Raw genomic sequence first — 23,974 nt, 5'->3', positions numbered from 1 at the left:
CACTGCCAGGGCGGTGGGAGCCAGCCTCTGTCAGGATCCACCGCTGTAATTCAAGATCCAGGAGCAGAGCTGGTGTTGGCATCACGTTCTGGGGTCGTTTGGAGAAGGTAAGGGAGAGGGGGGAGCAAAGTGGGGTGATGGGGTTGGTGAGTTGGAACGTGCAATGAGAGAATGGGACAGGTAAGGGGACTTGGTCTGGGGGAAGGACAAGGCTTAAATGTGGACGAGGACCCAACTCTTCTGCATGTCTTCAGGTATGCGGGCAGGCCAGCACAGAGCCAGGAGCTGCTGCCGTCTGAGCAGCAGTTGCTGAGTGAGCTGGATTTGGGAATTCCTGCTCAGGTGATGAGCGTGCTGCTGCCAGGGGACAGAGCTACAGGCGGAATACGTCCGTTGTCCAGAGCCAGGAGTGGTAAACCTTGACTTTGTCATACCATTTTGCAATTGTTCTGTAGATACCAAATGCTTTTAACAGTTGATTTGGGTTTTTAAAAAATGCTTTAGGTAGTTTCAGAGGGTTTTTTGTATCCCTTAACTGAAAACTAAGTGCACTTTTTATAGAATACTTATGTTTTATTTGTAATTTCAGAACTATAAGCTTAAGTAGCATTTTTTGACCTGTGAATGTTAAACTTATGTAGTACACTCAACCAGGCCCTCTATGAAGTGAGGTGGGAAGTTGTCATTTCCATGGTGTGATGATCCTGGGAGTATTAAGGGATATTGAACGTAAGTTCTCATAATGTGTGATGCACTGTTGCCGAGAGTTGAACCACATACTTAAATTGGGAGGAATTTGGAGGGAAATGCTGGAGACTGTGTAGGTACAGGGCATTTGCTTGTGTGTGCACATGCACGTGGAGCCAAGTTATGGCTCTTTACACTCGGCTGGTGAGAGCAGAGAGGGATTACACCACCCAAATGTTTCTGAAAGAGATTATGCTGCTAAGTCTCTGTCCCTCCAGGTGCTGTGCGAGCAAACAGCAAGCAGCAGCATTTGCTGTACCTTGAAAAACCAGCAAAGTGTATCTTATACTACTACTGCGTGTAATGGTCCTGAAATTGTCTGGTCTGGTAGAGCCGTGGCTGTCGGGTAACACAGCCGTGGGGGCCGCTCAGCTGCAGCGGGTCGGCTGGGTGCCCAGGGGAGGAGGAGGGACGAGGTTCCCGTGGTTCCGGACCCTCCTGCTCCCTGTGCCAGGCTCATCTGCGACTCAGGCCTTCAAATCTGGGCGTTCTTCTGCACTGAACTGTAAACCTTAAAGCAAACTGTGCTCTGAACCACAAATTATATTTTCTTCAAGTGTTTGGTAAAAAAAAAATCTGTTTTAAACCCCATAAGGTTTGGCTGTGCTTTCCTCCATTTTGTAACCTGTTATTCTCTTAGGGATAGGACAGGTTCTTCTGAGAATTAACACGGTATCATTTTGTTGCGTATCATGAATGTGTTTAAATAGACAATGCAGTAATTTTACAGCAAGAGCTCGTTTCAGGATTGAGTTGTTAGAAGATGTGATTTTTGAAATACTGTTTTTCAAGGGAAGAAAGCCATTAAGTGAGCAGCCTGATAGCATGATATGTAGTGAAATATCACTGAAGGGCTGGGAGAAGAGTGGAAGAGGAGAAAAATGAGATGAGGCTTGGCTGTGATGGACGAGGGAGTAAGTAGAGCTGTATGCAAGGATGAGCACGGGCAGCTTATGAGCGAGGGCCAAAGAAGAGGTTACAAGGGATTTTGTGAGGAATGGGGAGTTCAGCGAAGCCTTTCGGGGACAGAACGATGTGGTCATTCTTCTGTGCGTGCAGGAGGCAGATTGTGGCGTTATAAATGAGCAGGACGTGCACAGTGACACGCGTCGGGGACCGCGCTGGCTCGGAAGGGCAGAGCGAGCAGGACCCGCGGCAGCTGCTGGCAGCGCGAGCGGATGGCTCTTGGCATCGGAGCAAACCAACAGGCAAACCCTCTCGGCGGCTCTGGACGGGTCTGTGTAGCAGCCAGTTGGTACATCTGCTCCGGCCCGTCCTCGCCGTCCCTCGGTAGCCGTGTGTTGGCAGACCTTGCCCCTTTCCTTTCTGGCTCCGCTCGGAGAGATGCAGAAGAGGCGTTTTGAGGGGAGGACAGAGGTGCTGGTTGGGTGCTCTCCATGCTGCCTCCAGCCAGGACTCGAGCGCAGAGCTGTGAAGAGTTTAACGAGTACTTCTGTGAGTGCTGTGGCTAATGAAGTTGGATTCCTACAGATTTGTGTCTCCCGTTCGACTGACTTGGGTGTTGAGGAAGGTGTGAGCTCCAATTTTAGCTTTTCCTGTGGCTGGAGCATTTCTAAGGGCTTTCTCTCCTGTGAATTCTTTGACACTTTAATAAGGTGTGATCTCACGCCGAAGCCTTTCCCCCAGTCAGGGTATTTATCAGGTTTCTCTCCTCTGCACGACTGCCTATTTTCATGAACCATTTATAGTACCTTCGAGACCCCTAGTCCACCACCAGATTTGCTTCAAATTAGCCAGGAGGTTCAAAGGTTTTGGGGCAGGAGCTTGGATTGCACAGGTTATGATTGCGTAAGCTTTGTTCCTATAGGAAAACAGAACAAGATTATTTACCATATTAGAATTAAGCTGAATTTATATTAAGAGATGAGAATATAATTAATAAACACTGGAGCGTAACCCCCAGACTGCAGTTTGGAGGACCTGGTGTCTCTTCTGGCTTGGTTTCCGTCTGTTGGATGTCTTGGTTAGCCATCTGTCGTAAGATACACAAAGGATCTTGAGCCTGCTGGAGCACCATGCCACAGTTTCTAGGGGTTAGATGGCCATTTAAATTTAATAAAATAAAATGAAAAAGCAGGATCCATGGAGTTCCAGCTTACCCAAGAGACAGTGTTTATTCCTGAGCAGCCAGTCTTGGATGCATCTCAATCATCCATCTGAAAGCTAAATTTCCCAGGAGAAAAAAAATCTGTTCAGTATCAACCCAAAAAAATCACAGTAGAAACTACCGTACCCCACGCTTATTTTTCCCCTCAAGCATTTGTTTTTCAGCTTTCTGTTAGTTGATTTCTTCCTCCAGTCAGAGTGGAAAAAGTAAGTCGATTTAATATAGAGAGGTTTATCCGTTTAGCTCTTCCTCTTGGATAAATCCTTGGAGATGGATTTCTTTTTGCTAGAAGGAAAAGAGAGAGTGCTTGACATATTGCAAGTCTCTGCTCACATGCATCATCAGTTTCCTGATTATGGTTGTGTTCAGTCAAAAAATGCCCAAAGCTTAATGCATTAATATCTTTATTTCATTAAATACATTAAAGAGAAGCTATTTGTTACCTAATAACATATTTTGATACTAAAAAACCCCAGTTAGAATACTCTGTTCACTTGTTTGTGATGTTATTTTTCTTCTGCAGAGACAGGAATGCCTCTTGTCACCTCTTATTTGAAATGTGGTATAAGGAAAGGTGTCTGACCCTAATCCTTTTATTTTACTCTGTGGAAAACAGGTCTGCCAGACTCTGTCCTTTGGAGAGATTAAAAACAATCAGAATAGAATTTCTGATACAAAATATTGTCTCATTTAATCAAATCTGTCAAGTTTATGATGTCAGAAGTGCAGCATAAACCCGATTAACTTCTTGAATAGACTCTCAAGACAGCTGACTAAATAAGATGTATGGCTGATTTAGGGAGAGCATACAACTGTTTTCTGATTTCACAGTGATACTAAAGGGGCGTTTTTGTGCGGGGAGGAATTGCTGTCCGTTCATCTGCCCAGACCCCCCTGCCTCACCTGATGGAAAAGGGAAGTGGCAGTTGGCTGTGAAAACGCAAGAGCTGCTGTCTGACCAACGCCTTCAGTGGCAGAAGTATCTGTGTTCTTATTAGCCCAGCATACGTACTGATTTTCAGTTTATATCACGTAGGACAATTTAAAATTATTCCAAGTAATAAACCCTTGCTTTCTCATGTTTAGAAGAGACGTTTGAGTCAATTCTTTATTTAGCTGGTGCCTTTCTCTTCTGGAATAGTAGCATTAGTCAAATGGTATGTTTTCAGCCTGGAAGTTTGCATTTTAGTTGTTCAGCTATATGAGAAGTGTTACTTTGTCATCTCATGTTCTGCTCTTTCTCAGGCTGAAGCTCCACAACATGAGACCATCTAGCCACGAGCCGAAGGAGGGAGCACGATTTGCCTGGCCCCACTCCCACCTTGGCCAGTTGTTTATGGTACTTGGGTGCTTGTTGCTCTTCCCTTCCTCAGCCTGTTCAGCTCACTCGCTCAGCAGAAAACTGCTCCATCATTAACAAGGAATGGTTTTCTGCTGGGTTGGTGACCTGTGCAGGCTCGTGGAGGAGTCTGAGGAACACGAGAGCTGGCTAGAGCAGAGGAAGGAGGGAGGACGTTCTCCTTCAGCTCTGCTTTGCATGGGACTTCTCATGGGCTAAATCCATGATCTAAAATTAGAGTCCTGTGCTGTGGGTCCCTTTCATTCATCCTCTCCTCCATAAGGCTGGAAAAGGTCTTCACTTGGGTCTACAGCTGGAGCTAAGGTGCCACCTCAGCAATGATGTGTACTGGCCAAGTGCAAAGCAGGTGGTGAGAAGGTGTGGGCTGTGCAGGTACTGCTCTGCACAAGGCTGTGCTGCCAGACCAGGCGGATGAGGAACCAGAGCACGTAAAGGGCAGCTACAGTTTGCTTCTCCTGAAGCGGGAGAGGAACATGGGCCTTGTCGATGATGGGAGCGCAGCTCTTGGCTGCGTCTCGTAGCTCAGCGGCTGGCTTGGGAAAGGGATCCTGTGGATTAATGTTACCAGAGGTCACCAGCAGTACTCTCTTAATCATGGGAGAGCCAAGCTTTATATCAGAAACCTTGTTCAGAGACAGGGGAGTAGGTCTCTGTCTGCTGAGTTGCAGCTCTCTTTTGGACTTGAAGCCAACAGCTGCCCAGTGGTGGCTATACCGTTAGCCTGTGTATCTGTTTTACATGTATACTGTGATTAATGTGCTAGGCATCATAAATGGAATATACACGTTGTAGCTGAAGATATAGAAAGATACAATATTATTAGTAGTAGTTATTATTGGATTTTTATTAATAGAAGAGGCTTTAAACTGAAATTATAGGTATGTATTTCTTTTGTTCTGAGGCCCAGAAGTTGGTAGTCTGCAGCATTGCCAGGTGTTGCAGTCATTTTTCATTTTCATCTCAGCAATCAAAGATGAGCCATGACATTGGGAAACTCAGATTTATACTTAAACAAACAAAACCTCTAAGCATTGCTTGATGTTGTAAAAAGCTTGAAAACGACTCAAGTGCAATTTGATAGCTCGAAAACCCAGGACCTAGAACCAGCTCAGACTTACTCTTGTGGAATTTCTTGGCTCTGTAGGAGCATTGCGTGATGTGAGGAGCTATGGGATGGCCTGGCCCCGTTCTTCTTGTCTAGCATTTTGTTTCCTGGCTTCATATCCAGAAGTGTGCAGGGATGAGGTGGATATGTAGCTTAACAGTGTTGTGGGACTGGTCAGGTCTGTTCTGTAAGTGGAGTACACTCTGTCACCTCATGCCCTCTAAAAGCTGGATATGAATCTTTTTTAATATTAAGCTGCTTTTTTCTTTAAATTGGATTTGCACTTAATTTAAATCAAACATTTTCTGCTTTGAACGTGCATTGTAAGTTTTAAATGGCAATCTACGTAAATATCTGAGCATACTCAGATACCGTTAGTATAATTTAAGTGAAATAAATTGTTCAGGAAAAGTATGTGTGCACCCAGAGAATGGAGAGAAATCTGGGCCCGGAGCTGACTGTAGTAAAAAGACAGCTTTTGACTTTTTCTTCAGCTGCGTGAAACAAAGACCTATTCTCTCTACAGCTTATTCAGCTAATTCAGTAGGAATGAAAATAGCTTATCGAACTTGAACAACTTGTTAGGAGCTGAAAAAGGATATTTTTCTTCTCTGGTCTGTGAATAAAAACTAGGAGTGTGAAGTTGAGAGTTGTCAGTTGGAAAATTATGGAAGTGTTTGTGGCCACGGTGCGATGGCAGAACCACCTCTGAGGTCGCTGCACGGCGTTTGTCGTTAACTAGGTGTTGGTGAAGGCCCAAAGACAGACGAAAGGAAAGCTTTGACAAAGTGGAAGTTGGACCATTTAAAAATGAATTTGATCACCATAGCACCTCCATTATCTATTGTGAGAATAACAATGCTTTTCTTTAATATTCCAGTTTTAAATGAAAGCATTTCAATAAAAACATTTTTCTTCTGTTGCTCACAGTTGGCATATTTGTGTGCAATATTTTTATTACAAAGCTGTTGCTTATATTTTAATTGCATTCTCATTTCTGTGCAAATACAAACAGTATATATTGTTAGGAAAAATACATATTACAGAAGGAATGTAGTTCACAATATCTGATATATGAGAGAAATCTTGAGCATTTCAACAGATGTATAGTAAATTTGATGTTTCCTTAAATACTTATATAGCGTTTTATCCCCATAGTTGGCCTAAAGAAGGAACATACAATACAAATACAGCCTTTTGTCCCAGGTGAATGTATTTTTGTAGTGACTAACTAGTTGCAACCAATCTTTAGCAAAACAACTAAAAATATTAAACAGGATTAAAATGTATTGTGAAGATCACCATTGAATTAAATCACAGCTGAAGTAGCTGATCATGATCTGTCTTTCCTGGTTCTTCTCACTGTTTGGACTTGCCCTGTATTTTCTAACATAGCTGCGTGGGTATTTGCCTGGGATTTACAGTCCCAGATGACTCATCCAACTTTCATCTTTGCTAATCGCTGTCACAGCATGTTTAAAAATTGCTGTACAAACAAACTTAAACTACTATGGTGGGATTTTTTTAATCCAGAAATTTAATTTAGTCTTTGTCAAGTCACACTGATTGTATATGGCTTTGCTGCCTTTCAAGGCTGTGCTGCTGTGGCACAGCAAGCGATCACGTTAGGTTGGGACGTTCTTCCTGCCATCTCCTCTCCACCATCTCCTACCCCAGCTGCACAGTATCATTTCCTTCTCTTCACCTGCTCTTTCAAAACCAGGTCTTTAGTCCTTTTTATTTTCATGGCTTGTCAGTGCAACTGTTTGGAGGGCTTTTTGAAGCTTTATGGGTGTTTGTCTACATTTCACAAATGGTGGCAATTGCCCTGGAGACCTTCCTTTAAGAGTTTTCTTTAGATCTTTGGGCTCATCAGTACAGATTATGTTTGCTTATCAATAAGTCTTTATTATTAAGCCCAAAAGTCTCCCCATTTTCTCATCCAGTCCCCCTCTAGATGGAGAAGGTTCAGGCTCTCATCACAGGTTCTTAATTTAAGAACAAATCACTGTGTGAGAGATGTCTCATCGCCTTGCCTTCTGAGAGGTGTCCTGTGCTGCCTTTCACAATTACTTATCACTGGGAAAGCTGGCGCTCGGGCCCATACAAGCCTTCATGAGGTAACAAACTTTCACTTTTTTACATTAGTCTGATGCCTCTCTCTTTAATTAGACTCAGTGCAGAAAGATTCCAAGATAATGACTGTGCCAGTCGCTTGGTGGGAACATCATTATATAAAGATGAAACACTGTCAGATCAAGTTATGCTGTTTTACTGTCAAGGGAGGAAAAATCTGAATGTTCACAATATTCGTTTGTTCGTGTTGAGACCAAGCAGAAAAGCAATGGATTAGAGTTCCCCAATATTCTTTGTTCGGTCTCAGACGTACTTGCCCTTCCATCAAATGAACGAGCAGCTTTCAAATACAAACACAGGGAATGGAGCATAGATCCTAGCAGAGCCGTGGGAGCAGGAGCAAACCAGAAAACCTGCTTCTTCCAGAAAGAGTAGCTCAGAAAACGGATTTCTATCCCAATTGTGAGATTTTTTCCCAAAACTGCATTGTAAAATGGGTCGTTAAAACATCATCTGTCACAGCATCTGGGAATCTGGTGCTGTGCGTGCACATTGTGCATCCTGGCGGATCACGGACGCTCGGTGGGCACGTCGACGCCAGGCGATAGCCGCCGTGCAGCAGGCCAGAAGCAGAAGCCATGTGTGCTTAGAGCTGGTTCGGATTTCCTTGAGGCTTCGCAGATGGAAATCAGTGTTTTCTAATGTTCTTACACTGTTAACATGTCCTAGCTTCCCAGAGAACTATGTTAGGCGAGGTGCAGCGGAGCAGGAGCAAGGCTGCGTTCCTCTCGGGAGGTGCAGCGTCCGTGAGCCTGGCAGCTGTGATAAGTGAGCCTTATCTCCGGGCTGCTCCGTGCCGTCACCGCCGCCTGCGCTGGGAAGCACTGAAGACTGCAGTATTCTGGCCTTGGGTGGCTTAAACTGCATGGTGCAATGTAATATACTGCAGTATTATACAGTACAGTATTTTTTAGGGGATTTTTCTCAGTTATCTTTTCAACGTCTTACAAATGGGGTCTACAGCAGCCTCAAAAGCTGTAGACCCCATATTTTAAGGATGGAATTAGTTCAAAATGCCTTCACTCAGGCCTTTTGTGGGTCCAAACATCAACCACGATGTGATACATTTTTACACATAACTATTTGTATCCTCATGGAGGATTTTATCAGAAGAAAACCGTCTTTGTTGCCGTTTGACGGTATTTGATCAGCTAGCGGCAGTGTGCCGCTCCAGCAGCTAGCCCATTTTGTCTGTCTCCTGTTCGTCAGTCCCGGGGCGGCGGGCGAGAAGCACACGGGCAGCTCTTGCCGTTGCTTTCCTCCGCAGCCTGTAAGGTCGGGGATCGTCAGCTGGTGCGGAGGCACGCCGCGCTCGGCGTCGGAGCTCCACCGCGAGATCACAGCATCCAAAGAGGTCACTTCTGAGGAAACCCGTGGGCTTTGGTGAGGGTTAATGCGTCGTTTGAAAGGCAAATGAGTGGAAGTATTGTGTGCAGGGGAGGGCAGATTCCCTTATAATCAGCAATTATTAGCATCATCTGACCACACTGTCACTAAATCTCCTTTTAAAAGTGTCAAAGTTCTCAGATAAACATCAGTATGAATAGACTCATCATGACCTTGTCATCTAATTAAAAAAGAAAAACATACCATATCCCTTCCTCAGAGAACTTAAGTGTAGTATAGTGAAACTGCAGCTTTAGAATGAAGCTTTGGGCCTGAAATAAAAAAAAAAAAAACTGTTGGCAAGAACTCCCTTTGTTCAAAATGTGGACAGGAGATGGGGCAAGCGTTGGAGATGCTCCCTGACGTTACAGGCTGCAGTTACCTTGTTTTTCAGCCAGGGCTAAATGTCACTTTTCTCTCTGCTGTTGGCTTCGGGCATGACAATTCCTTGATTGTAGGAAGAAAAAATTAATGATAACTGTTTCTAAATGTCACCTGCTCGCAGGAACAAAATGAAATGGTACTTGAAGTGTATTGTGGAGACTCTCATTATACCCTTCTTCCCAGATTACTTAAAAATCCCTGGGAGAAATTTTTACCTTCCACTGCAGAAAGGTTGATGTGAGGGACAGGTGGGATTTAAGGAAAGCGTTGGAGAAGGAGAGATTTCTTGTGTGAGGTGAGAAGCTGCTGCAAGTGGTTGCATGGCAAGAGGGGAGTGAAGCGGAATGGGAGCCTGAGCTGAAGGGACCAGTGAGAAGAGAAGAAACTGGGAGATCCCAGAGAATAGCCTGAATCCCTCACACGCAGAGAGGAAGAAAATAGACAGTCCTGAGGGTAGGGTAAGAACATTGTCTCAGGAGAGTGTAACGCGCGGTTGTGTTTTGCTGGAGGTTGGACGAGTTATATTTGTGAGAGGATGGGAGCCTACACTGAACTCTTCATTTAGAGAAGGCTTTGCCCATGTGGCACTTTGTGCATGCTTTCCCCCTCACGTACTTAATGTTATAATATTTTGGCTCCCAGTATTTTGGGCAGGAAGGGGAGAGATGCAGCTGTGGAGGTGTCCGTCCCCGTCCCCCCCCACCTTGTGTGTGACAGACTTGAGCTTGGGGTGAGAGCGTTAATTGACGTGTGCCAAAGAATAGCAGAAATGCTGGGGTTTATTTTTCTCTGCAAATCATCGTTCCAGTTTGGGGAAACTGACTTCCAAATGGTGTACACGCAGCAAAGCGTTACCAAAGAGATGGTGTAGCTGTCAGAGGGAGATGGTAGGAGATGCTGAGTTTCTGGATCAGATGGGGAACCCGTGGCTGTCCCATCTCGTTGCAGAGATACTCCCTGCCGCAGGTTTGGAGATCCCGGTGTTTACAAAGATGTGAGCCCCAGCAGAGTCTGTCCTCTCCCCTCGCCACCCAAGGCAGCGGGACCGCTCAGAACACCGTCTCTGGCTCTTCCATTTAGATTTGCCAGTCTTAAATACAGCTGCCCTATTTTTCTCATGCATGCTGATCACTGAGAGGAGAATAGGAATGATTTTATGGAATTCAAGAAAGCATTAGAGAAATTCTCTTCTCTCTATTTATCAGTTTAAAGCTTACGAAAACAGACGAGTGCATCGCTTTTGAGATAAGGTTTGAAGAACTGTCTGCCTCCTTGGAGCTGAATAGAGGGCTAGTGGGAAGATTAAAACAATAAGCTTATATTATTAGTAGTGGGAGAATTCTAAACCCCATTTGTTCAATTATTGTCCCTTCAATATGCTTATTTAGGTTCTTGTAAATTGTAATCAGTAAATTAGACGTGCTGCCCTCACAGCTCTAGGGTTAGCTTTCAAGGGACTTCCTACATTATTTTTTTTTAGTGTTTTAGTGAAATCAAGACGGGAATTAGTTGCTTGATATGCAAGGTTGGCTCTGTGTAGTGGATGCTGGCTGCATTCTGATATCTATCATTACTAAACGAAAAACAGCGGTTGTGCTGCAGCACTGCTGTCTGAGCAGAGTAATCTCAGCAAAGGCTAAAGCTGTAACCGTGTTATGTGCTATGTGATAAAAATGGTAGCTAACACCATCAAAATGAACGCAGGCTGATAAATGAGACCATTGTAAAGTCTCCAAAAGCCAGCGTATGTTGCTAATAGTTATCTGAGGTAACGCAAGGGGATGTAAAATCCTCAGTATCACCTTCTATGTACAAATATCATCTGTCATTTCTTTTTGCGGTGCTTTTCCCCCTTTCTTTTCTCTGTGTTTTGCCTTGGCAGTTTTAATATTGAGCATGTGGTACTAAAACCAATCACCTAGCTGAGTCATCCAGAGCTTTTTCTTCCCTTTTTTTTTACCTTTTTAGATGGACTCTAATTTGCATCATGCAGAGACACCATTTTCAAAAGAAACACCTCTTCCCTTCCAGCTCGTTTAACTGGAGGTTTTGGCAGAGTGGGGAAACAGGCTCCTCTGCCCTTTGCAAGGGCTTCATACGTCTTTGTAACTGAAAGAGCCTTTTGCCTTCCTGAGAAGTGATGCCTGTTTTCTCCATGCAGATAAATTGTGTATTTGTTGCAATACTAGATCATGCAAACTCCAATATCCTGACCATATTGTCCCCATTTATTTCTTTTATCTCTCTGTTTAATATAATAGGAATAGCGGCTGAAGCAGGGAAACATGTGCAGCAGCATAATAGTACATTGTTTGAAAGCAGTTGTCTTCCATTTCCAGGGTTTCTCTTTGAAATGTAATTGCCTGCTAATATAACTGGGAAATATTATTGCAGGAGTGATCGCTAAAGCGTATACTTGTGCTCTTAGTTCATGTTACATCTGTATAGTATTTTGAAAAGAAACTGGGTGCAACCTTAGCTAGTTAAATATCGTTGGTGAGAGATGTTTGCAGACGTTGTGATGGGCATATTGTCGCCGAACGTGGAAACAACGCCATGGAGTGCCAAAACAAGAACCGCCGTGTCCCATGTGTAATGCAGCAACAGCAGAATTACAATTGCCTTGTGTAAAGTATCTGGTAATGAAGGCAGATAATGGAATTCTTTGCGAAAGCAGATGCTAACTGGCTCCCCAATGCTAGGCAGAGACCTGAAAAGTGATACCAGCTGGAGGGGAGAAAAAACAGCTGAAAAAGGCATTAAAAAGACGATGCCTTAGATGCACGTATGTTTAAGCAGTAAATACTTGTTTAAAATAATCTTATGAGATTCTTATTAAGAGGCAAACTGAGAATACGATTACAATGTTATAGGCAGTCAGCCGGATGCCCAAAGGATATTTGCATGCAGATCGGCTGCGTGACGCCGGGCCGCTGCTGGGAATAGCGCGTTATCGTTTGCACCGCAGGGCTGGCTGCCCAGGACGGCCCTCGGAGGGGTTTAATTGCGGGAGGTGGGGCACGCCGGAGCCAGAACCTTCTGCTGCGCGGGGGGCTGGGTGTTAAAAGCGGGGGTATCTCTGCTCATCCCTGCGTACACAAACGTGTACGCACGCGCGCGCGTCTTCTGCGGCAGCACTCGGTAACGCGGCCCTCCTGCCAGGCCGCGAGCGGTGCTCGGCACGTAGCGGCGGCGGCGGTTCCTCGGTGGTCTCCCACTATTTTACCGCTCCAGTCAGCTCAGCCGTTTCAAATCGTGGCTTCAGAAATGAATGTGATGATGTAATGAAGGGCTTAGGCTACACAGAGCTCTTCTTCTGCTGTAAGCGTGGGGGTTTTTTCAAACAAAAACATGCAGCAGGGCAAACCCTTTTTTTTTTTTTTAAAAAAAAAGGTACTTTTAACAAGTAAAGCAACTTGGTGACCCCTGGAGTTGGTCTCTGCCCAGATAAATTTTTCTTTACCCAAAGAGTTATTCCCACGGTGGGGGATTACTGGCGCAGCTGGGGTGCTGAACTGGGCATCGGCTCCCCAGGTTTCCAGTCCTGGCCTCATGGAGGCAGACCAGAAACTTGAGTGGGGCTCTTTCTCATGCTAGGTTGCATCATGCAGAGACACCATTTTCAAAAGAAACACCTCTTCCCTTCCAGCTCGTTTAACTGGTGGTTTTGGCAGAGTGGGGAAACAGGCTCCTCTGCCCTTTGCAAGGGCTTCATACGTCTTTGTAATTGAAAGAGCCTTTTGCCTTAACTGCTAATTTTTGGAGGACTAAAACTTAGGTTTAGTTTCAGCTCAGCATGGAACAGGAGTATACGTGTACTTGTGAACAGCAAGCATTTTCCCCATGTGAGAAAATACGTTTTGTGCTGCAGCAGCGGGAGGAAACGCCGCAAAGGTCATGGGCTTGCTGACACTGGTGGTCTCAGAAGGTCACCGCTGGCGCGGTGTGTCCGTGTGCGGTGTCACAGAGCTGCTCCGACGTCACACTCTGGTTGGGGAATTCCAAGGAGCTTTGCTGACAAGCAAGAAATGAGTTTTGAAGCAGCCTCTGAAGACGTGCAGCTTCATCTGTATGGCGTTGACGCGTGTGTGTCCTTGCCCCTTCACCTCTTCCGTGTGTTCAACTGCGAGTTGCTAAAAACATGCTTTAGATGTGTGCTCCGCTCCTAGCAAATGAAAGTAAGATGTGTTGTCCATGTAAAACAAGCAACGGGAGGAACTGTGGTAGAGCAATGATCCATCAGCAGCATCCCTCCAGAGCACTGATTCGTTGCTTTATCCACCAAAGTGCAATCACGAAGAAATCCCTTTTCTACTGAGGGCCCGTTCTTCGTATTCTTACAGCTGGGGTTCGCTGCGGCTGCTTGCTGCGCTGTAATGAGTTGTTTGTCTAATTGTGGTGGGCAGAAAATGCCTGAGTGCTCTTCAGGTCTGGACTTCGCTCGACGGGAAAAGGACGGTAAACGAATCAAACGCGTGTGGCTGCGTATGTGTTTGGATCTGCTCTACTTTCAGAAGCATCGTTTTCAAAACCGTTCCTGACTTGCTGTTTTTCGGCAGGAGGTATCCTGCGTGCTAAGCAGAGAAAAACATTTTCCAAATTCAAGTAGCAAATCTCACCTCTAGTTACATTTTGACCCCATTAGTGAAGAAATATATTAAGGAACTATGCAGCTACATGGATTACCATTTAATGCAGTTATATGAATTTTTGGCATATAATTGATAGTAACAAATGAGCTTTCCAATTTTTTATGACATTCTGATTTTGTGCAGACGTCTGTAGGGCTTTACAGCTTTCCAGGGATAACATCTCACCCTTAAGATACACCCCCAGGATTTTAGCCTCAGGCTCCAGGCCACCGGGGATTTGGAGTACGGCAGGAAAATGCCAGCCTGTAAATACAGTGACAGGAGAGCTGGTTCTTGTCCGTGTTGCTCTGAGTGTAGGTGATGCTCTGCTCCCCTGTCCCAGGGGTCTCTGCCGGAGCACGAGGGGCTGCTGCAGCTGGAACAAGTGCTGAGGAAGGACCCTCGGGGAGGAGAGCTGCCGGGGTGGACCCAAGTCTGGCTAAATCACCCCAACAACCTGCACAGGGGCTGTGGAAGGAATGCCTCTACTTCATCATCTTTATTCTCAGCAGTTTTTATTCACTTTTTGTTGCTTCCCTCTCACCTTCCCCAGCTCTTTCCCCTCTTCCTTGTTGTCATGGGAACATTCACTACAGTTGTTAAATCATACTATTAAAATACACTTTCCAGGTAGAATGTTAGTAGCTAATATTGATCTAGCTACTGCTGCTGACTCAGGGATATAGTTGAACATATCTCTTACTTCTCCTCTTAATGCATAATGCAGCGGTTTCTTTCACCTTGGGCTCTGTACTGAAGGTGACATCAAGCAGCAACGTACTTTGACTTGCTTTTTTTAACATGTGGCCCAGCTGAAGCATTGGGCGCGGGTGGTGGTACGAAGCTGGCTTTAAAATCTGCAAAGGACAATCAGACAGAGGAAAAAAAAATCAGCCTTGCCGTGGTTGACCCTCGCGAGCAATAGTTACAGGTGTTTGTATGCTGGTGGCGAAATGACGTTCAGATGAAACTGTCCTCATCCACAGACACGCCGTGTGCTCCAAATAACTCTGCAAGCGTATTGCGCTCTGTCACAGAAATGATTGAAATGTAGATGAAAGACAAATAACTACCTTAATATCAAGTGGGGCTGCATTTAGAAATGTAATCTATCATGTACATTGTCACTGACATCTGCCTTGAGTGATCATCCGCACAGTAGCACATAATGTTAAGCAGAGCGTGGTAAGCATATTCCTGAGTCACCAGAAAGAAGAAAAAAGTAAAAAGAGTCTACCTTGAGATACGAGTTTGCGGTATGTTTGCAACATCAGCATTTCAGTTTTCCACAGTGGTTAATTAACCAGTTCTAACTTTACGAGAGTTTCCTGAAATTGATAGTTTTTGTAAGGTAAGATTGAGGTGCCCCTGGAATTTCCTTGTTTACCTTCCTTTCGAAAAATTTTTGTTTTAGAACCAGCCTGTTGTACAAATAATTAAAATAGTACCGTTTTAATGTGACTAGTATTTGCAGCTGATGCTGCATTTTGCTGTGTGATACAGGCACAGCAAATGACATTTTAGAGTTTATGCTGGGCAGGCCTCTGTTAACAAAGAGTAAATGCTGAGAAGCCATCAGTTTCTAGCATGTTTGTAAGTGTTCTTGAACATCTCCGTGTAAGTTATTTTATGTTATCATTCATTTTATGTTTCTTGATCTTTCCAGAAAAAATCAGGCAGAGATATGCAGATCTACCAGGAGAGCTGCACATTATTGAGCTTGAGAAAGACAAAAATGGGCTCGGACTGAGTCTTGCTGGCAACAAGGACCGCTCTCGTATGAGCATCTTTGTAGTTGGTATCAATCCAGAAGGACCCGCAGGACGAGATGGACGGATGCATATTGGTGATGAACTTCTAGAGGTAGGTGTTTCCTTTAGTTGCTAGGCAGGGTTCACGTGGAGGGAGGGAGAGGCATATGTGAAGCTATCATTTGAACCTTAAATAAAGCCTGCAAATGGAATTAGGTGGCTGTGGCAAGGAGCTGCGCTGATTTATGCCAACTGAGAACTTGGCCTTTGGCAGGTAAATGTGTTTTCAGTGAAACAAAAATCATTGGCCTGTGAAAACTAATGTCTTGTCCACGAAGTCTGTGCTCTCAGCATGTTCACAAGCTATGCTTAGGGAGGGACTGTTGAAAGGCAGGAAGGGGAGAGTAAATCTATCCTTGTAGTGCATGTGTGGTTTCACAGGGAAATTCACACCTTATATTAAAAAAAACAAAACCCCCTCAAAGTTACCATATGTGTTTTTACAGATGACAGAGATATCCCCCATCCTGAAAATAAAATTCCGTGCTGTAGTCTGTTTTGATCTGTTGTAACTTAAAATACTTATTTTCTTTAGTCTGCCACAAGTTCACCCACAAGGCGAGAGAGCTCATGAGCAAGTAGAGTATTTTGTCTTCACTTTTCCTCCCATCTCCTTGCTTCACCTTCAGATTGAAAGTGCAGATTTCCTGCACTTCCACACTGTTGCAAAATAACGCTTCGCAGCGGTACCTGCAGTGGTTCCCCACGTCGTGGTTGCTTCAGGGGTTTAAAAAAATCAGCCATCCCTGGGGATCGTTCCTTTAGAGAGAAGCTTTCCCTGAAGAGCAGGTATACGCTGACCTACTGCTCTCCGTGGGTGGCGAGTTTCTGATCTTTCAGCAACTCTCTGTGCCATCAGAGAAGCACCTATTTTCTCGTGTTTCTTGACTTCAGAAAGAGCAAATTGACTGCCTGCGGAAACCTTGGGAGTACTCAGAATTGTCTAAGCATTTGTCATTGTCTAACAGTTCTGTAATTATGGGTTTTCAATACACAGAGTACAGGAAAGACTTGTTTTGCTATAATAACAACATCATCTGAAGTTTGTTATTTTCTTTTTAAGTGTGATAAATGGTATGAAGGTCTGTATCGTACTGGAGTAGGGTGGGAAAATGACTGTCTCCTTCAAATTCGTGTTCTTTCTGCCCCGGCACCAAATTCCAATGGTAAAAAAAAGAAATAAAAATTGACAAATTTTGGGTGTATACCAGTTGAAAGGACGCATGGTGGTGTTTTCCTCTGTGCATATCATAGACCAGGTAGTTCGTGGTGGAGGGAAGGTAGAGCCTTTTGTGTTGATACTTTTCTACTAAGAAGGATTCACTGGAGTTTCCTTATATCTCATGAGTTACTCCTCGCAGTGTTTGTTTGATCTAATGTTAAGTATTGCTAACGAGACTTCAAAGATGCACCGTCTGTGATCAGTCACAGGTACCTCAAGGCTCGGGATTTACATGTGAGAGCCATGTTATAAGTAGCATTTGCCAAAGTGGTGGTGTTGCCCCGATTCCTCTCCCTGTCAAGTTGGAGATAAAATTATTTTTCTTTTTCTTCAGTGGAAGGAAAGTGAAGTTCAGAATCTCAAAAATGCCAAACGTCAAATAAACTGAAGTTCAAAGAGACTTTAGTAACTACCTCTCTTGTTCACGTTTGCAATCAAATTGAGGGTGTGTCACGAGCGGGCAGAAGTGCGATTACTTATATGAAAGGATGTGGTGATCTCATTCTGGTCCCCAGTGAGTACGTATCCAGTGTCAAAACATCCTGTATTACAAAGGAATGGGTTGTGCATTAGTCATGTACGGACGTCTCACGCTCGCACCAGTGGTCAATTATTCACAGCTCTGGTTTTTTGTCTTTTAAAAACATTTCAGTGTTATGTGAACAGCATTGAAATGGAACTAATGGGCATTTACACTGGCAGGTTTTTTTCAATAACCATTAGGTTCAATAACTAGGAATCCTCACACCTGAGAAGCATACGGGTCACAGAGGAATATCACAGAATGGTTGGGCCTGGAAGGGACCTCTAGGGCTTATCTGGTCCAACCCCCTTGCTCAGGCAGGGCCACCTCAAGCCAGTTGCCCAGGATGATGTCCAGATGGCTTTTGAATATCTCCAGTGTGATTTCATGCAACTTCCATGCCAGTGATGCAGAGGTCAAGGTGGTCAACGGGCTTTACTTGCAGTTTCTACAACAAAATACATTAGAAGAGCATGAGCGGCAAGCTCAAGCATTCAGACGTTAGGAAATGACAGAATCCAGATTGTTTGGTTTTCTCCAGTTAAAGACAGAAAAGTAAAGGCTGTGACTGTGGTCATGGTCACAGAAGGATTTGTCTCTCCATGGTTTCCTTGCCTCGTTCAGAGACCTGGATGGACAGTCTTTAGTGGTGACGCAGCTGGACTTCTCTTCCTTTGGGTAGTGCTGCACTGCGTGTAGGTATCTACTTGCTCTGCTGCAGACTGAGCTGCTGCCCATTGCCCATTCCTCAAACATTTACTTACTAAATAGAAAAAAGCTGTTGGACTTTGCAAGCACTTCATTCATAAGCATTTGAGGCCGTTTCCCCCAGCATTCTCGTCTGCTTGTCAGCAAATAGACCCACCACCCTCAACCCTTGTCTAACTGCGTGTTGTGAGTACATCTGCAGCTGCAGCTTGCGTGACGTGTCAGGCTTGAATGCTCGAGCACATCGCCAAGAGGAGGGATGCTCATCTGAGGAAGCCTCTGGCATTTCTGCACTGTCCCGGGGTGCCCCAGTGAACCCCGTTCGTTAGCGTTGCTCCATTACAGCAGCAGATGCTACTTCAGCGTGTGCGGATGGTTCTCCGTGGCTGTTGGTGGGGGTGAGGCTAATGGGAGATGAGAGAGAGATTACCACTGTGGTTTTTTTTAACTGGAGTTTGACTGGATTCAATTGAAAGATGTGGGATGCCGCCTCAGTTCCTTGTTTATAAAATCTTTTGTCACCGAATTAATGAAATATCATCTCACTTTTAGCTTCTGCAAACAACAGGAGTCTTTTGGGGCATGACCTTGGCTCATTTTCAAAGTCAATCCAGCCTATACATGGAGTGAAATGCAGGTCACATGAAAAAATTGTATGTAATAATTTTTTTTTAAGTATGTTTTCTGTGATGTATTTTGGATGGGTATGTTGCTGGAGATAACAGCTTTTTGAGGGAGAAGGTGCTTTCATCCTGCTTTCATATGTGGAGGAAAATTACTTGGGTCAGGATTTGGTCGCTACGTAAAAAAATGTGACATGACCACAAGTTCTGCTTTTCTGTTCTTTTTCCAAGCAAAGAAACCATCTGTGGTGCTCCTGCCTTGCACCCTTGCTGTTTTAGTGCAGGTGTCTGCACCGCTTCGTATCTTATTACTTTGGGCTTAGTCCTGTGGCTGATTGTGCCCAGCATGGCCCGCAGCACGTTCACGTGGTGCTGTACCTGTGCTGTCAAGCCCTGCTGCTCGTGAGCTCTGCATGGGTCTGTCCTTTCAGTAGGATTTATTCACACTGAATAATCCACCTTGTTATTATTATTATTATCATCTCTTCATAAGAGAGTCAACTGTGTTCTATTAATAAACCAAGCTGTTCAGAGCCCTGTTATGCTAAATTACTGGTACTGGGATTTTCTGCCATCTTTCTGGCCCTGCTTGACTTGCTGAAAATGGGGCAGGAGGTGGAAGGAGAGTGCTCGCTTGGATGTTTTGCTCTAGGAGCCCACAGCACTTCCAGCTCTCACTCTTTCAAGTCTTCATAGTCAAGAACTGGTGTACAAGTTTGCCTGTTGTCCATTCTGGACTGTTGCAGAAGAGGCTTTTTTTTCTTGTGCCATTTTTGTGGTACCTCAAAGACAGAGGGCTTTTGTACTACATGTATTTTTATAGCTATTTTGTTTCAAGATTCTTAGATATATATAAGTTACACTGTAATAATATAATAGGTACATCAGTATTTTGCCTGAGTAAACGAACTACCAGCCAAATTCATCACGCCATTTCTGTTTTGGAATGTGGGGGCTGGCGCTTCAGTCTCGGCTTATTTGTTGTGGGATTGTGAGGTTTTTCCTGTTTCGAGATAGTTACTTTGGTTTAGAGAAGTGGCACTGTCCCTCGAGAGGGACGGTAACTTGACCGTAGTGGGGTTTTCGCCTGAAAGCAGATTGAGGTTTGCACATTGGTGTTTCAAGGGTCATCTTGAATGACTAACTTCAGTGGTGATAATTTTTTTTTATTCCTATTTAAACACAATAGTCATAGCTTCTGTTCTTGTTTTCAGATTTGTTTCCTGAAGGTAACATTGAGGGATAGTGTGCTGCTGGTCTTTTCACAGGAGGATACAAATGCTTCTTTCATGTACTTCATATACAGGTTACCAGTTAGGGCTAGTGTTGGCTGATGGTTTTTAAAGCTGCGAGTAAGGTAAAGCTGGAATCAGGAGGGCGGTTGTTCGCGAGGACGCGGGCAATCTGCAGTTCCCCGCCACTCATCCCTGTCCACACTCTGGAGGTGGGGAACCGCGGGGTCAGCTGGCTGCCGAGCCAGCGGCAAAGCCGAACGGCAGCGCGGGGCCGGAGACGTTCCTGTCTTTATGGAGCTTCTGGCTGTCGGTCACGTAAGGTGATGCACGTTTGAACGTGTGCTGGGCAAGATATTTGGTGGAGAAAGAAGAACTCGCATTCTAATTAATTATTTTTTCTTTCCAGTGTTTTCCTCTTGCTTTATTATTTGGGGGGCTGGTGTATTTTATGGGGACTCAGTCTATGCAATTTGACTGCTCAAACAGTTTTTGAAACTTTTCCCGTTGTTTCAGAGAGTCTGGTTGTGTCTCAAAATAATACAATTCCTGTGGTTAGAAGGAACCTAATGCATGGGTACAAAGAAATATTTATTACAGAAAGCTATGCCAGTTCTTTTACTAGCTTTGGGGTATCATTTAACTTGATTTTCATAAAAATCAGATGATACTAATTTTATGGATTTCTATTACAGCCACATAGTAAAAACAGTTCTCTTTTTTTAAATATCCATATCAAATGTTTCTCTTCTGCAAATTAAAGTTTGAGAAACAAACAATCCTTTATTTTTTTCTCTGAATTTCAGAGTTCAGATTTCAGTGAGTTGGTATTTTCTGCTACTTCAGTGTATGAAACTGTAAAACAAATATTTTGTAGGTGAAAGCAACGGTGCATTTGGGCTATGTGATAAAATCTTCCATAAAGCATTGTAGCGCTACGTTAAAGAGCAAGTTTGTGTGCTGACCTGACCCCATACCTGTAGCATGTTTTTATCTTTCGCTGCTCTCTCCTGTCTTCCCAAGAAGGTGTATAAACAGACATTTAAAGAAGAGTTGCCATTGATTCAGAACAGTTTATTTCTTTTGCTTAGTCAAAGCTTTGTTTTCTAATCTCTAAAGAAAAAAGCAAAGCGCAGATTTAGAGGTTTTGACTCCCAGAGTACGATTTGGTTAATCTGACATGTTACTTTATTTAATTTGAAAGACTTAGGTTGGTGTTCCTTATGAAATCCTGGATGTTCTCGTTTTTGCTTTATGTATGTAGGCTTTTGTGCTGTGTTCGTCACTGTGGTTTCTGAAGCTAACAGAGCATTAATTTACTTTGCAAAAGAAAGTGACTTTTCTAAAAAAAGAAAAAAAGAAAAATTCATACTGGCTGTAGTAACTATGTGGGAAAGTCCAAAACCTTGTGGAGATACATTACTTTGATTAGCCTTTCATTTTGGTGTAATTAAATAATTATAACTTACAGACCCAGCTCCCAGCTAATTAAATTTTGGATTATTTGATACATCTTCTGAATAGGATTAATTTAGCCAGAGTAAAGACTATAAATTTTAATCTAAGGAGTCTGCTGTTTAGAAAAATTGATGGTAATTTAACTAAATCCAAACAATTTGTAAAGCATACAGTATTCCCAGTGAATAATTTATTTTTTGAACTTATAGAAATTAAGTCAGAAAACTCACTGAAAGTTTCAAGTACAGCTTGAAGCCAGAATGCAACTGAGCATTCATTTTTGCCACTGGATTTTTACATCTGTCTTTGACTAAAAAAGCATGGCCTGGGATGCTGCTTCTCGTCCTGTCTTCACAGCCATGGCAGGTGCAGACAGCACTGCATTAAACCCTTACAAATGCTGGTGTGAGGCTGTTTCCTCGGTGCTGGTCGTTTCGTGCCAGCTCAGGCTTTCGTAGACCTTTCTTGGCTCTCTCTTCATACTGTGAGCAACTTGGTAGGTAAATGCTTTGCACTTCTGTCTTTAGGAATAATCAAGTGTTAGGGGTTTTATTCTTGTCCTTGCATTGTCCTTCTTTAAACGATGAGCTTGCATGTTGTTTTGACCCATTGAAAATAAGATGGGAATATTGTGAAGTTGCCAATCTGACCAAATAGCCTGTGTGACACAAGGCTGTGAGACTTGGCCAGTTATTTCTTGTTTGAATGAAAAAAATCTTCCAAGAACACAAAACCAAAATCCAATACAATTTTCAGTAACAAAAAGCCCTTCTTTAATCACTAGTAAATTGTTCTTGGGCTCCATTATCATTATTGTTTTAAACAGCACTGGTATGTCAAATGTGAATGTAAATACTATGTTGTGAATGAACAGTGGAAGGAAAAAATTGCAGAACTGAGAAGAAGCTAGCCGCTCTCTTTGGAAGGGTGCGTGAAGAGTCCAGCTCTGGAGAGGTGCGTTAATCTAATCAAGACGCTTGGAGTGAGAATTTTGACAGAGTTAAATAGCAGATTATCCTGCACGCTTGGAAGCCTCTGGTGCTTGCCGAGGCAGTGAGACATGGGACGAGCTGAACCATGAACCTGAACTAATGTTGTGACAGCAAATACGATTAATTCCCATTTCTCTTTCATCATCTTTAAAGTTTTCCCTTCTTTTTTTGGACAAAATGAAAGATGTTAAATGTAGCTTTTGAATTAGTTTCCATGTTGATGTTTACAGGTATTCAGGTGTGAGTAAATAATTGTCCTTCCACAGAACGTTGTTATCTTGATGCTTATTCCAGTTTGAGCTGTTGAAGTTGAAGGAGGACAGCTCTGGTAGTCCTGCTGTCAGGGGAGGATGCTTTCCTTCACCACCTTGCTGAGTGTTTGCTTCAGCTTAGTTTTAAATCTGAAAATCATCAGGGTACAACTAAGAGACTGCTCAAGGGTTTTGTGAATAACTTTGACATAGTCTTTTTTTTTTTTTTCCCCATAATACTCAACTCAGCTTTTACTTGCTTTAAATTTATTGTGGTATTCAAATCTGCCTTATGTTCTGCATATGATCGTCATGATTGTCGTTTGTGCAACGCCGGAGCTGAAAGACGAGCGTCCTCTTGGGATGCCTCTGCGAGGGGAGGCATTAACGAAGGGGAGCTGAAGCCCCAGAAGCTCAGGGCATTGTGGGCAGGCTGAGGTGGAGCAAGGTGTTAAACACCAACCCTGCCTGTGAAATGAGTGAAATGCTCTAAAGACTCCAGTTTCACACTGCAGGTAATTTTTGCGTTATGATACTGAGTATGCTTTTGGTTGGCTTGGAAGTAGCTGCTATATTCGTCTCAGAGATGCTGCTGTCCTTGTTGAAGTCCTACTCACTGAGCATGGTACTGGGAGACAGTAGGCACCTTGTTTTCCGCAAACTGGGAAAAGGCTTCTGGTTCCTAGAAAAGGAGAAGTCTTGAAGCACGTATTGTGTTAAAGCCAAGCTATTTCCCTTTGAAAACTGCAGCATTTGTCTGCACGCAGCAGAAGTGTCCAAAGTAGTATTTGGTGGCTGGTGCTGTGCTTAGGTGGTGGATCCATCACAGCAAAAGTGATGTGGCATGTCCTTAAATTGTCCTTTGTCTCCGTGGCTATCAGTTCTGTTCCCCTCAGCGGAGCTGAGGAGTCAGCACAATCGTAACAGCGAGTGGTCTGAAACTGCCAGTTGCCTGTGGGTGAGGTGTAGGAGTGTCTGTCTCGAAGTCGGTGCTGTTGTCATATCTGCATGATTCTTCCCGGACCAAGTTGTTTTCCAAAAATCTGGGAACAATACTTAAAATGCATTCTGTGGAAAAGAGTAAAAATTTGCTTTCATTTGTGGCTTACTAATAAGACTAAATAAGCTCGGCATTGGTTCCTGGTTGATATTGGTCTAGAATAAAACTTGGAATGTTTTGCTATTAATACGGTATTTTTTCTTTGGTAAATTGGAGTCTAAGATGTTGAAAATGTAATATTTCAAAATCTGTTCTAAGGCTACAGTTCTGCAATCCA

General features: G+C 43.7%; 1 protein-coding gene across 4 annotated transcripts in view; it reads left to right on the top strand.

Moving 5' to 3' along the window:
* PATJ (PATJ crumbs cell polarity complex component) overlaps positions 1–23,974 on the top strand; it is a 159,529-nt gene that overhangs the window by 79,287 nt on the left and 56,268 nt on the right. For all 4 annotated transcript variants that reach the window (XM_075424348.1, XM_075424345.1, XM_075424347.1 and 1 more), the window contains one exon: positions 15,544–15,740. In XM_075424348.1, the coding sequence (XP_075280463.1) occupies positions 15,544–15,740 (197 nt within the window). The remainder of the gene's footprint in view (positions 1–15,543; positions 15,741–23,974) is intronic.

This window comes from Opisthocomus hoazin, chromosome 6 (genome assembly GCF_030867145.1).
Source record: "Opisthocomus hoazin isolate bOpiHoa1 chromosome 6, bOpiHoa1.hap1, whole genome shotgun sequence".
Lineage (NCBI taxonomy): Eukaryota > Metazoa > Chordata > Aves > Opisthocomiformes > Opisthocomidae > Opisthocomus > Opisthocomus hoazin.
Note: the sequence above shows the minus strand (reverse complement) of the source record. Positions and strands in the feature narration are given on the sequence as shown.